This window comes from Salmo trutta, chromosome 12 (genome assembly GCF_901001165.1).
Source record: "Salmo trutta chromosome 12, fSalTru1.1, whole genome shotgun sequence".
Classification (NCBI taxonomy): domain Eukaryota; kingdom Metazoa; phylum Chordata; class Actinopteri; order Salmoniformes; family Salmonidae; genus Salmo; species Salmo trutta.
Window position 1 is genome coordinate 29,283,855 of NC_042968.1, and position 14,741 is coordinate 29,298,595.

At 43.2% G+C, this 14,741-nt stretch overlaps 1 protein-coding gene across 5 annotated transcripts; it reads left to right on the forward strand.

Moving 5' to 3' along the window:
• The first annotated feature begins 6,300 nt into the window (after positions 1–6,300).
• LOC115203308 (iroquois-class homeodomain protein IRX-6-like) lies at positions 6,301–11,223 on the forward strand. 5 transcript variants are annotated; one of them, XM_029767883.1, is made up of 7 exons: positions 6,301–6,874; positions 7,744–8,007; positions 8,314–8,423; positions 8,785–9,080; positions 9,618–10,352; positions 10,565–10,667; positions 11,114–11,223. In XM_029767883.1, exons 1-7 carry the CDS (start codon positions 6,809–6,811, stop codon positions 11,127–11,129), a joined length of 1,590 nt encoding a protein of 529 aa, XP_029623743.1. In that variant the 5' UTR covers positions 6,301–6,808; the 3' UTR covers positions 11,130–11,223. The 5 variants fall into 5 exon arrangements, with proteins under 5 accessions (XP_029623743.1, XP_029623745.1, XP_029623746.1 ...); XM_029767885.1 differs by having other exon boundaries at positions 7,794–8,007; XM_029767886.1 differs by having other exon boundaries at positions 10,565–10,676; positions 11,114–11,199.
• The last annotated feature ends 3,518 nt before the right edge of the window (positions 11,224–14,741 follow it).

The window sequence follows — 14,741 nt, forward strand, 5'->3', positions numbered from 1 at the left end:
GTAGACCTGAGCCAACTCCCCGTGCTTACCGGAAGCAGCGTGGTACTGGTAAGACACTGTGTTATGCTGTGGAGCGCACGGTGTCCCCAGTGCGCGTTCAAAGCCCGGTGCGCTACATACCAGCCCCCCGCAAGTGCCATGCAAGTGCAGACATCGAGCCAGGGCGGATGGTGCCAGCTCAGCGCGTCTGGTCTCCAGTGCACCTCCTCGGTCCAGGTTATCCTGCGCCGGCACTGCGCACTGTGTCTCCAGAGTGCTGGGAGGGTCCAGTTCGCCCAATGTCTGCTCTCCGCCCGTGCCGGGCCAAAGTGGGCATTCAGCCTGGAGTGTGGGTAAAGAGCGTCCGTACCAGAACTCCAGTGCTCCCCCACAGCCCGGTTTATCCTGTGCCTCCTCCTCGGACCAGGCCTCCAGTGGGTCTCCCCATCCTGGTCAGTCCTGTGCCTGCTCCACGGACCAGGTCTCCAGTGGGTCTCCCCATCCTGGTCCGTCCTGTGCCACCTCCCAGGACTAGGCCTCCAGTGGGTCTCCCCATCCTGGTCCGTCCTGTGCCACCTCCCAGGACTAGGCCTCCAGTGGGTCTCCCCATCCTGGTCCGTCCTGTGCCGCCTCCTAGGACTAGGTCTCCAGTGGGTCTCGCCAGTCCGGAACCGCCAGAGCTGCCCGCCAGTCCGGAGCCGCCAGAGCTGCCCGCCAGTCCGGAGTCGCCAGAGCTGCCCGCCAGTCCGGAGCCGCCAGAGCTGCCCGCCAGTCAGGAGCCGTCAGAGCTGCCCGCCAGTCCGGAGCCGCCAGAGCCGCCCGCCAGTCAGGAGCCGTCAAAGCCGCCCGCCAGTCAGGAGCCGTCAGAGCCGCCCGCCAGTCAGGAGCCGCCAGAGCCGCCCGCCAGTCAGGAGCCGCCAGAGCCGCCCGCCTGTCCGGAGCCGCCAGAGCCGCCCGCCTGTCCGGAGCCCCCAGAGCCGCCCGCCTGTCCGGAGCCGCCAGAGCCGCCCGCCTGTCCGGAGCCGCCAGAGCCGCCCGCCTGTCCGGAGCAGTCAGAGACGCCCGCCAGCCGGGCGCAACCAGGGTCGCCCGCCAGCCGGGCGTAGCCATGGCCGACCTCCAGCCGGGCGCAGCCATCGCCGCCCGCCAGCCGGGCGCAACCATCGCCGCCAGCCGGGCGCAGTCAGGGTCGTCCACCAGACCTTCGATTAGTACATATGAAGCTGAGTAGTAAAGAGATGAATTGATAATTAACAGTACATATGAAGCTGAGTAGTAAAGAGATGAATTGATATGATAATTAACAGTACATATGAAGCTGAGTAGTAAAGAGATGAATTGATTTGATAATTAACAGTACCTAAGAGGGCGACGCCAAGGGTGGAGCAGAGGCCACGTCCCGCACCTGAGCCGCCGCCGTAAGAAGCCTCACCCGGACCCTCCCCTTCAGTGTCAGGTTTTGCGGCCGGAGTCCGCACCTTGGGGGGGGGGGGGGTACTGTAACGCCCTGGCCATAGAGAGAGGTTTTTTGTTCTTTATTTTGGTTAGGCCAGGGTGTTACATTGGGTGGGCGTTCTATGTTCCTTTCTCTATGTTTTTGTATTTCTTTGTTTTGGGCCGTGTGTGGCTCCCAATCAGGCACAGCTGAAGCTCGTTGTTGCTGATTGGGAGTCACACATAAGGAGCATGTTTCTCCTTTGGGTTTTGTGGGTAATTGTTTTCTGTTTAGTGTGTTCCTAACAGAACTGTTGCTAGTCGTTTTTTGGTTTATTTTGTATAGTGTTCATTGATTCATTAAAACCTTTTATGATGAACACTAACTCCGCTGCACCTTGGTCTCTCTCTCACGACAGCCCTTACAATAGGTCACGCCATCAGCTCTACAGACCTGATTTAGCTCATCAAGGAAGGTTACATTCGAACAGCGAATCATGTGGCTGCCTGCAACTAAATATATAGAATATATAGAGTAGAGAGCTTTAGATGTTGTTCGATCAAACATTAGAACAGGCAAGATGAGTAATCTAAGCAACTTTGACCGTGGTAGGATTGTTGATGCCACACATGGGGGTTCCAGCATCTCAGAAACAGCTGCCCTCCTGGGATTTTTATGCACTACAGCCTCTAGAGTTTACAGAGAATGGTGCGATAAACAAAACACATTCAGTAAGTGGCATTTCTGTGGGCAAAAAACACCTTGTTAATGAGAGAGGTCAGAGGAGAATGTCCAGACTCATTCAAGCTAACAGAAAGGCCACAAATGCTCAAATAGCAGCTGTTTAAAACAGTGGTGTGCAGAAAGGCATCTCTTACCGTACAACACCATGAATAATTCAGGCTGTTGTGGAGGCAAAAGGGGGTCCTACCCAGTACTAGATAGGTGTACCTAATAAGGTGGCCAGTGAGTGTACAGTAATGTCAAATCTGAAAACATGGTCTGGAAAAGTGGTAGATGGGCCCATAGAAACAGTGTCTGATAAAGAATGATGATGAAATATTACATCCATAGATAATGTAGGCCAGTTGGTTCATGTTCCACGGTAATTGGTGTCAATGGATCTCGTTATCCTGAAACTTTCATGATCTAAACATGGAATATTGTTTGTCAGTTTCCATTAAACTATGCATTAAGAGTAATGCAACAGTTACTTATCATTTTGATCAGTTGTATCAATTGATAGATCATTGTAATGAAATGAATAGACAGTCATCTCAGATGTGTGAATTGCATTTGAAATGGTAGTACTTTGATGTTAAGTTGTGTCATTTTGAACAGGTGATTTTAGTTCAATGAACAAATGATCTTGGCTTTATGTGTATTGTATCCAAGCAATTGGAAAAAGTGTTAGAGTTTAGAAAAATTAGCATTTTGATCATTGGTTGTGAGTTTTGTGTCTAAAGTTTTGAAAAATGACATCAAGGTTCCGAAATTAGTGCCAAAGTGATTGTAAAAAACTGTAACTGGGCACTGGTGTGTATGGCCACATCCCTGATCATCTGACCACTTCTCATTAGAATATTTAGGACTTCTCTTTCCATTTTGGATCATTCAGCAGTAGTAATAACAAACCCTGGATGAGGTGTGTGTGTAATAATTCAGGATAGGACCACTAGTGAGTGGAGTGTGGATTCATGGGGCTATATCAATCCACCTTAATGAGATTGCTCACCTCTACGTTTGTGCTCTCATCCCTTCCCCAGGTTCTCCCTCTCTCCATCTGTCTGGCCTTATTACCATTTCATAAAAAACTGAAATATCTTATGAAAACCAAGCAAAGCTTTGTGAGCTTCATTAAATCAGCATAAGAAATGTATTAAGTGAGAAGAGACGACTTGGAGGCTTGGAGGCATGGCGTATAGCCCCCTGTGTTGACTTAACCTTTATCTTAGTGTTCTGTCTGATCCTGATGGGAAGAGGAACTGGAACTCAAACAGTCTGCTTAGTGCTTACCACAGGAACCAGGCTGAAATAACCAGAGCATCTTCTGCATAGCCTACAGTACATCCTTGGATATCTACTTTGTCCCTTAAGGGCTACTGTAGACATCTACCATGGATGAAGGAGATGAATGTAGTCTGTACACTAAATATTCTGAAGGTGTTAATGCAGGGACCATTCTACTGTACATCCCTAAGAGATTCAATCAGGGACCAAAACAATCCTACAGAGAGGAAATGGAGTGCATGGGTTTGTGTTAACAGCTCATTTGAACTCTGATTAAATTTCAAGGTGCTTCTCCAGACTGGAGGCTGAAATCGGACAGGACATGGTGGACTGATGTCTCTACAGCAAAGTAATGTTGCTGCTGTGTCAGCACCTGAGCTAATGCTCATGTCCTGTAAAATCAAACATGTCATCACAGGTAAAATAGGCAAAGAGTGGAACATAACACACATTCACCTGACAAGCAACGTGAACAAAACAGTCAGATGTGGGATTCAAGTTGTTTACAATCCCCTGACAAAGATACAAAATTCCTATTGGAATTTGTAAAGGAAATAGGTTAATAGATACTCAGTTCAAAACATGTCTAAATGAACATGAAGATGGGGCGGTTTTAAAGAGCCGTTGCAAACTGGCCAGTTAGGTTTGCCATTAGAATTAGTGTTGATTTGGACCTGATGCAGTGAGATCTACAGTGACTGTTCCTAATACATTATGTATGAGGCTGTCCATATGCACTTGGGCCATCATGCATGCCCTTGTGAAAAGCACAGACCACAGCAAAGCAATCTACATGCCCTGCCCCCCTTATGTACACATATTCCTCTGTAACGGTAGAGGAATAACAACCTCCCATCTCCACAAGATTATACTTCTTAAAGATAATAATTCAGCTATAGCACAATAAATTGAGTATGAAACACAAATGTGATTTTTATTCAAATTCTATTAGTAATTGTGTATTACTATTAACAACAGTAGGCCTAGTAAAGCCAATGGAGAAAGTAGGCCTAGAGTTACAGTTCTATTTTAAAGGACTATTGGTCCTTCTCTTATCAAGGAGAGAATCTTTATCCATCTCATCTACATAATGTTGACATGACCACTGCTTGCTTCTCCAGTCAACACTCAATAGTCATACAGTGGGTCAACGTGCAGCCAGATACAATTGACCATTCCCACTACCTGTGTGCCATCTGTAAAGGTATCCAAAGGCAATTTGACCACTGTGTCCACTGCCAACCTACTTTATCTCCTTGGAGAATCTCTGAAGGGATCAAAATCCATCTTTACTCGCGGCTCTCTGGCGCCACTCGAAGAGAAAGCCCGTAATCGCAGACGCATCTCCAGGGACTAAACACGCAATTACATTTGAGTGGAGAGGCATTGAAATATCCCCCTCATATCAACCATGACAACAACGACCATATACAAGAAGGGAATGAAGCCGATCGCATTTGGTTGGTACAGCGGGAGTCGTCACTCTTGTTATTGTCAAAAGGACAGAGTTTGAACTTAAATCAAGAAATAATTATATATGTAGCTATTCAATGTGTGTGTGTGTGTGTGTGTGTGTGTGTGTGTGTGTGTGTGTGTGTGTGTGTGTGTGTGTGTGTGTGTGTGTGTGTGTGTGTGTGTGTGTGTGTGTGTGTGTGTGTGTGTGTGTTTTTGTGTGTGTGTGTGTGTGTGTGTGTGTGTGTGTGTGTGTGTGTGTGTGTGTGTGTGTGTGTGTGTGTGTGTGTGTGTTGCGCTCGTGCTTGTGATAATTACATCTAATTGCGAATTGCGCATGTGAGAAGGAGAGCGAAAGAGAGAGAAAATCATGAACCTCCTTATTCTAATAAACCTTACAATTATTTATCATTTCATTCTCAGCGAGGGAGCTATATTTCTTCCACAACATTCAACTGAGCATCATTCAATTAAAATGCAATCTCGTTGCCCCCTTTCCACTGGTATTTAATTAGAGTTGAGAGCGCAGGGTTTTCCACGTCGTTTTTTCCACACAGCTCTCGGGTTTTACCTCAAAGGCATAGTTTCACTGTGTTTGCGTCCCACCCTGTTCCCTATATAGTGCACTACTTTTGACCAGAGTCCTATTGGTCCTGGTCAAAAGTAGTGCACTATATAGGGCATATGGTGCCATTTCAGACTCAGGAACTGTGTAACTTGCTGGTTAAACAAGGGCATGTATCCATTTGTTAATTGATGCAATTACGCATTACGCGTAGTGGTCACGTAGGTCTCCAGGCACGCATCAATCACTCGTCTATTGACCTGCCAAAGCCTTTCCATCCGCTCCTACTGGGACCGATCCTCTCCTCCTGATTCATCCCCCCCTCTCCTCTCTCTCTAATAGAGAAAGATGGGAACATCATCGTCATTAAGTCGGTCTTACACCTCTGACAGGACAGATAGAGGCGCACAGAGGTCGTAAAAACGCGTTAAATCCACGACCATCCATTGGTGTTCAGTTTTTTCACTTTTAAATATTCATAATCCCAAAATCCCAACAAGAAATACGGAAGAAGTGAGTGAGGTATAGTGTCTTCAAATGAAGATTTTTTTTGTTTGGATAAATATGTATTATTATTATTGTTCAAGTGAGCACATGAGACTAACTAACTAAAATGATTATTTTATGATGAAGATGCTGATAAGAAATAGCAAAGAATCAGATATCCCAAATGAAAGAAAACAACTGAAGGCTTTCAGTTCAAATATTGTCCAAATAAATATGTATTATTCTACGCATAATGATAACAAAATATGCATGGTGGTCATTTCAGTTGGTATTATTTTATAATTGGACATGATACGCATCAAGAGCCTTGATCTATCTGACAGTTCCATAACTGTACCAAAACAACCCCTTTACTTTATACTCTTATCAGTGAAGCAAGTGAGGAAGACTACTGCACAAAGCCGAGGGGACACGGGGAGTGCACAGAACACCTTAAGAAAACGCGATGTTAGATGTGATTGGCAAAGACATTATTCTATCCTTGCTGTCCTGTCGTTCCGGGATTACAATGACGTCACACTGATACCCTTGCATGGGTGAATGCTAAAGAACTATAGAGGCACAAATAATAGCACAAGCAGAGTCCATATCTTGCAAGTCTTACGTTATCCTTTAAGCCTTCTTCAGCTAATACAACAACAATTTGTGTACTTATGAACGCGTAATTTCATGTTCTTATCATTTCCTTCGGGGGATTATTCATATATAAAACTATCTGCAGCTGTTGGTACCAGCCTCAACTCTTCCTCCTAAGTGCAATCATCTATTATTGAGCGAGAGGCCGTGCGTGGAAATGTGTGTAAGAAGGTGGATTTGAAGTAGAATTGGTTACAATCGATCAAGGGTGAAGAATATTCCTGATGTTAACAAAAGAAGCAGCTATGTCTTTCTCTCAGTTTGGATATCCTTACAATGCAACTTCACAGGTAAGACAATATCAACATGCTTTTTTCTCTCTCAATTTCAATGTGACAAATATGTAAACAAACTAGCATTATTTTAGTTTGAACAGCTCGCTCTATAATCTAGATGCAGCACTGAATGGTTGCTTTCAAAATATTGACAGCTATTTTCAGGTGACGCATTTGTTTAATCAACATATCGACAGACATAAACACAGGTCCAATTTAATTGAATTATGAATGTACTCACGTGTTGTTTTGATCTGACAAAAGACCTGTGTTTATTACTACGCTATAGCTCCGTTGTGTAGCCTAATTGCGCTTTGAAGTTAACAGTGAACCTTCCAAACTTTCTCTTTCAATCAGAGATCTCTGGATTTGGTATTGACAATTACTATTATTTAGAAAACGTGAAGTAGCCATACGGATTTATCATTTAAATATATTTGTATCGGGACAACTGGACAAAGGTATGCAATAAAAGTTCTCAGAACTTTGATTCAAGTAGAAATAAGTTATTTTCCTCTAAGAGTATTAAAAGTTTTAGATCCTTTGTTTTCATCAAATTTCAGTAGCCTACAATAGCTTAGTCAGGCAGTGTATGAAAACTTTGGGAATTCCTTTTCTATAAAATAAAAAAGCTAAATTAACTGAAACACATAATTTCCAAAATGGTACGTTATGATTTCACCTGGATATTATGTAAAATGCGATTCTAAAACTGTTAATCAAATTAGGCAGACACACAGCATGCGTTTATATCTAGTCTCCATCTTACCTGAATTGTCCTGTATTTCAAAACCATATCAAAATATATTCTAGATATGAAGATAACAGAGCTCATGCGTCAAACACGAATGACATGTCTATCCTCCACAATTCTCTTCATGCAGTTTTTCGTGTCGGCAAATCCCAGTACGACTTGCTGCGATTCGATTTCCAGGTCGGTCTCTGACGGGACGAGCGGTACCCAGACTCCTGCTACCTTCTGCTGCCCTTCCTACGAGAACCGGCTCCTGGCCAGCACACGGACGGAGCTCAACGCTGCACTAGGGATGTATAGCTCGCCCTACGCTGCCGCGGCCGCCGCCAGCCAGAACTATGCCAGCTACTTCCCCTACAGCGCCGAGCCCTCCGCTGCTATCTACTCATCTCTGGTACATCCCGTTTCATCTAATAGTGGATGGGGGTGGCTGGGATGCGATCGATCAAGATGGATGTTGATCAAAATTACTCTCCATGTATTTCGTTATTGAAATGACTTTGAGTAGCCTGCCTGCCTGAGAGATGGGTCGAATAGACTTTGCAGTTTTAAAAATACTCATGTTTAGGCTACCAGTAGCCTATTATGTTTCAATTTGGAAGGGAGTAAAGTAGCACACAATTTACATCAACTTTGTTTCCAATATTAAGAAACAAATAAAGTTACCTAAGTGCTTCATAAAGTTGTTTTCTTATTTCAGAATCCACAGTATGAAATGAAGGATGGCACAGGCACTCTGCATTCTGGCATAACTCAACCTGCCACCTACTATCCTTATGACCACTCACTGGGCCAGTACCAATATGACAGGTATGGTACCCCACACATTCCTTAGTGCATCAGCTCAGCTATTCCTTGTTAGTGTATTAAAGCCATATAGCGCCCTGTCATACATGAGTAATAACTTACATTCAAGTAATCTCCACTCCATTCAAGGAATCTCACACTCTCACAAGGTCACAATCTATGCAGCTCTATACTGCTAGATAGAGCAGAGCTGTATAGTCTATTTTTCAGACAACACTCCAGCTCTATACTGCTAGATAGAGCAGAGCTGTATAGTCTATTTTTCAGACAACACTCCAGGAGTGCCATGGGCCTGGGTGAATAGTTTATGAGCTTATATGCTAATGTTGCTAATGGCTAATGTGTTGTCTGCTATTACGACCAGGTATGGGACTATGGACTTTAATGGGTCAGCCAGGAGGAAGAATGCCACACGTGAGACCACCAGTACCCTGAAGACATGGCTGTACGAGCACCGTAAGAACCCCTACCCCACCAAGGGGGAGAAGATCATGCTGGCCATCATCACCAAAATGACCCTCACCCAAGTTTCCACCTGGTTCGCCAACGCCAGGAGGAGGCTAAAGAAGGAGAACAAGATGACCTGGTCACCAAAGAATAAGGCTGGGGACGACAGGAAGGACGACCTGGATAAAAGTGACCAAGATTGTGTCACCAAAGGTACATATCCTCTTCCCTCTTCCTTCTAGCAAAGCATTTTGGGGCGGCAGGGTAGCCTAGGGGTTAGAGCATTGGGCAAGTAACTGAAAAGTTGCAAGTTCAAATCCCGAGCTGACAAGGTACAAATCTGTCGTTCTGCCCCTGAACAAGGCAGTTAACCCACTGTTCCTAGGCCGTCATTGAAAATAAGAATTTGTTCTTAACTGACTTGCCTAGTTAAATAAAAAAAATTAAAAACATCTAGAGTTTTGCACAGCGATTTACAACGATTTCCTCTTAAACTAATCCACATCACCTACAATAACAAAAAATTGATAATTGATCAAAATGACAGCTTCTGCTCCTGAATATCACTACTATTCCACATATCATGTTGGGTGTATTTGACAATTCAGATTCCAGTGAATATGATACTGCTTCTACTCCTAATATCACCAGTAATATTCCTGTATATTTCATCATTCAGATTCCAGTGAATATGATACTGTTTCTACTCCTAATATCACCAGTAATATTCCTGTATATTTCATCATTCAGATTCCAGTGAGTGTAAAGATGAGAAAGACCTTCATCTGAGTGACCTGGAGGACATGGAGGACGAGGACTGTGACAAGCTGGACAGTGACTGTGAGAAGATGGCCCCCAGGGGCCCTGAGGAACAGAGGGACCTCCACAGGGCCATGTCCGGTGGTGGTGTTGGCCCTGGAGGCCCTCCAAAGAGAGACTGCAGCTCAGAGCTCTCCCTCTCCTTGCCCAACAGCTTCCACCACTCATTCCCATGTGGTATCAAGAGCCTACCCGCCCTGCCCTCTCTACCCACCATGCCCTCGGACTTCCTTGATCCACTGGTGACGTCCAAGCCCCCCTCCACCACCACCACCATCCCCACAGGCACTCACACTGTGTCCCTGTCACACTTCGAGGTGTCGGACCGGGACAAACCGAGGATCTGGTCTCTGGCGCGTACAGCGGCCACGGGGGTCATCCTGGGCTCGGCTCACCACGGGGCCCCAGAGCTCCGGACAGGGAGCATACTGGGAGACTGCCAGCTACAGGGGACCAGGCTACCAGTGACTGGTACCGGACAGTGTGGGCCCCTCAGGGGCCTCCAGGATCCTACTAACATATCCAATGCTGAGAACCCTTTCCAGGAGGGCCCCTTGTTGCAATCTAAGGTCTATAGTGCAGGCAGCTACAACCACAAGGCCCTCCAACTGCACTGTTCCTCCTATCCAGCGCTTTCTGACTCATGCCAGTACTCCACTATCGAAGGTATATATACGTGTTGTGACACTTGTGTTCAATTTTGAACGATTGAAATTGTGAAATTACCAGTGTAAAGTTATACAATATTGAAATGTGTTTCAGAAATGCACATTTGTTTCACTACTATCAAAAATAATATTGACAAATAAATAGCTATACAATGCAATATTACCTGGCTGCAGCAAGTTTGTTACAGTGTGATTTCTGTTGTTGTCTAGGATTCTCCAGTGGGAAGGCAGAGACAGAGCCCTCGGGACTCAGTGACACATGTGTGACCCTGCAGGATGACAAGGTCACTGCCTTCAGACCTGTGATGAAGAGGTGAGGAAGGTGAGCCTTCACACACACACACACACACACACACACACACACACACACACACACACACACACACACACACACACACACACACACACACACACACACACACACACACACACACACACACACACACACACACATACAACTTGCATATCATTCAACAAAGCATCTAACCATCATCTGCTAATCCAATCATTTGGATTCCACCAGTTGTACTGAAACGTTTCTATACTAACACAGGTTGATGGTATTACATATGTGATCTTGTCTATAAAGTGAATATGTTATTGGATTACCTAAAGACATATGTCAGTCTATAGTTAAGCAAATACTTCTCCATTTGACTAATTATTTGATATTAGAAGGTATGTTCCATTACAAGGCTTGATATTGTAATGGATATCAATAATTAACGAGCTTTTCTTTTTTCTCTCTCTTCCCGTTAGGTTGATGGACCACTAGCGGTTCTGGAGGGGGAGTATGTGGAGTATGAAATCATTTTTACATTACTCATTTTTGCTATCATTCTTTCTTTACATCCGATATTAGACAGTGGCAACGCGGAACACTAATGATTATGAACATGGTCTTTTGCCTGCTAATGCCTGTAATGCAGTGAAGAAAACGATATGACAACAATAACGTCTAATGTAACTGGCCCCTCTAACAGTACAACTGGCCCCAGCTTGGCCCTCCCAGATGAAATGGTCTAGAACCGCCACTGTGATGGACACGCAATCATTACACAGTGGGACTTTTATTTAGCCGGTATTAGGCTATGCACTATAAAGACTTGGGATGACGACGAGCATCGGACATCCTACCTACCTTACAGCTCGATGAGCCCTGCCCAAACTGTGGAAGCTGCCATGATTTTGCACAACGTTTTTATGGTGTTGACGATGACTTTATGCAAGACTTTGAAATGCAACGGTATGGGAACTGACGGTGAATTCATCATGTATGCAATGGGCAATCGTAGCGTAGCAAATGTTATTTATTTATTTGTGTATTTATGATTTGATTCCTCAACTGTTCATTTATTTATTTCGTATGTGTCATTTAAATACTTTGTTACATGTATGTATTGTTTCGACTGTGGTTGTGTGCTATTTCTACCTGATTTAACGGAAAAATACTTAGCTTGTTGTTGGTCTTTCTGTTTGCTAAAAGAGTGGGATTTATTGAGTTGGGATCGGAATTGTCTATTGTGTGTGTGTCGACCTGGAGAAATTGTTGATTGTGTTGTGTTCATCTCAAAGATAATTGTGAGCTTATTCTGTTTTTGCCATCCATGAAATATTTTATAAGAATGAATTTTTTCAAGAACTCCTCGTTTTGTGTAAATATTATTTCCAGAACATTAACATTGGTTTAATCGGCCAATTAAAACCTTTGAGACTTTTGCACTAGATCAGAGTTTATCTTCTTAACGTGGAGAATAATACTGGAACATTGTTGATAAGGTCATAAATCAGTAGAAATCAGTAGAGAATGTGAATGAACGTTACAAGGCCAGGAAGAAAGGGGACATCATCTCTCCAATGTAATTATCTAATCACTTCTGGCATCAAACACTTTGTTACTGTTCAGACAAGCAACGAGGCAGGAATACGGAATGAATGCTGCTTTGTCCGCTGCAATAACTTACTTGTGTTAATTAAAAGGTCATTTGTAGTATCAAACCCATAAGGAAAGATTCACATGGTTTGTGTGGGTTAGACTTTGGTTCTACTGTTTTTGCCTGACCCTTTTCATTCATAACTGATTGATATAACACATGAGTAAGTATCACGCCTGTGAAACGAAGCAATTGGTCATCATGCGTAAAACTACTAACATGAAAGCACTGGTTTCTTATTCCTTTCAATTTGAACTTAGAAGTCAGTTATTTACAGAAAATTATAAGAAAGTTCGTAGTTTATATTTTACATGATTATGGGCATGACATGTAGTATCGCATAGCATATTGCTCACTCCACAGTAGAAAACTCGAAAAACTTTTAAACAAAATGTTGATGAAAACACTGAAATGCAATGCAGAAATGTGGGCCTAGTCTGAGATGGATATTGTTCAGACTTTATTATCAGTGGACCAAAAGAAAATGCTACCTCATAAACCAAAATAACGGTGTATGACCCGCTGCGAATGACCCACAGCTTAGAGGCATGCAAATGAAGCCACCAAAAGATAAACGTTATTGCAGGTCGGATTTGGAGGATTAGAGCTTGTAATAAGAGTATTGGGTCTCGTAGGTCTATTGAAAGGAGCTGTGGTCAACGTTGTAGGCCCGGCCTATGGATGGGGATGGGGACCCCTCAGTAATGCATGCAATGGTGTGACTTCAATGTAATATGGTTCGGCGTAATTCCCTAGGAAATATCGTGATGAGGAATTATGATGACAATAATAACATAATATTTAGAGATCTTTAATTCTAATCGTCTCCTCTGTCTCTTACGAATTAAGCTGGTATGGTCTTTACAATGGACTTTGCATTTAGTAATCAAATTATAAACATACAGGTAGGCCTAGACCTATTGTGTTGTCCACACATAACAAAATAGACCTACATAGAGGCCTGCGTAATAACAATGTTGTTACGTTTCTTTCTGTTAATCGACTATGACTGAGCATTTTAAATAACATAAAACCTCCTCTGTAACTTACAGATAAGCAGAAGACACACGTTTTGATCAACTCTTATAAAACACTTTTAGAAAATCTAATACGTGTCATCAAATGGGCCTACTTTGCCACACTATTCAGGACAATGAATCTATTTCCATCTCTTCGTATAGGCAACCTTCCCTTCAGAAGAAATGAAAGGGACTTTTTGCCCACGAGGCCAGATAGAATGAAGGTGCGTGATGAACATCTGCTGACAGTTCAGATACGTGTTTTATTTTTATTAAAGGTCAACCGACCGTGATTTCAGATTATCCATCCAGATCACCAACTCAATGCAATCTGTCCATACAGCCAGGAGAGATATGTTTCGGCAAGTCTCTCTAAATATAATCTTGGGGAATCATATTCTGAATACTGTTTTGATTAAAAAAATCTGAGCCTGGGCATGATGGGCGAATAACATGGACACAAATTTAAAGATCCCGGTATTAATGTTTAATGAAAAAAATGGGTTTGCAAATTCATTGTGCTGCCAAGATAATATTGCGTCATGTTTTGTGAGCGTCATGAATGACAACTCTCTGCTAGGACTACTAGGCTATTATGTGTGATTTTTCTCCGTTATAGATTCATATAGACCTCAAGTCGTTAACAAAAACAACATGCGTCCATTAGGCTATATGAGCGAGGACATTAAGACAATATTATCTCCCTAGTCTCGTTTAATAATACGTCTATTACTTACCATATAGACACGCGTCTCACCGATGGATCCCTATACATTAAGATGTGGGCTATAGCTGTGTATTAAATATTTTGCGTAAAGTTAATTAAAACGGGGGTTGTAAAGAAAAGCTGCCAAACATTATTGACGGTAATGATGCATGGGCAATGGGATTACCACTATACCGGTATACCTCAGGGAAAGCAAAGCATGGATAATGACGTGGACTCAACTCCTTCAGCGTCTGTCTTCTTTTCTGCAGCTAACAGATCAATTAGTCAGTTTTACACACTGTTTACACGCTGCTAACCCAGGACGACTAGAGGAGGCCTCACTGTGGCCTAAATGAGGCGTGTTGAGGTTTCAGGTTGGATTCTGACATAATAAAAGAACACAAAATGTATGTTTTTCACAAATACATACAAATATTTTTTGAGGGGGAGCAATGCGTGTGAAGCTATAGGCCAATGCAAAACAAATTCCCCAAATAGCTAAAGCAAAATATTATTTGATTTTGGATGTGAGTATTAGGCGAATATGAGAGGGATGTTTGTGCAACATCATTAATCTTTGAGTAGACATATTTATTCAAATTAAATATATGTCATTGTAAACAATGTTGTATGTAAAAACAATAAGTTCCTATATGCACATCTAAATCGCCTTAATACATCTCATAATACACTTGTTCCTCCCACCCTCCCGATTACTTTTTCAT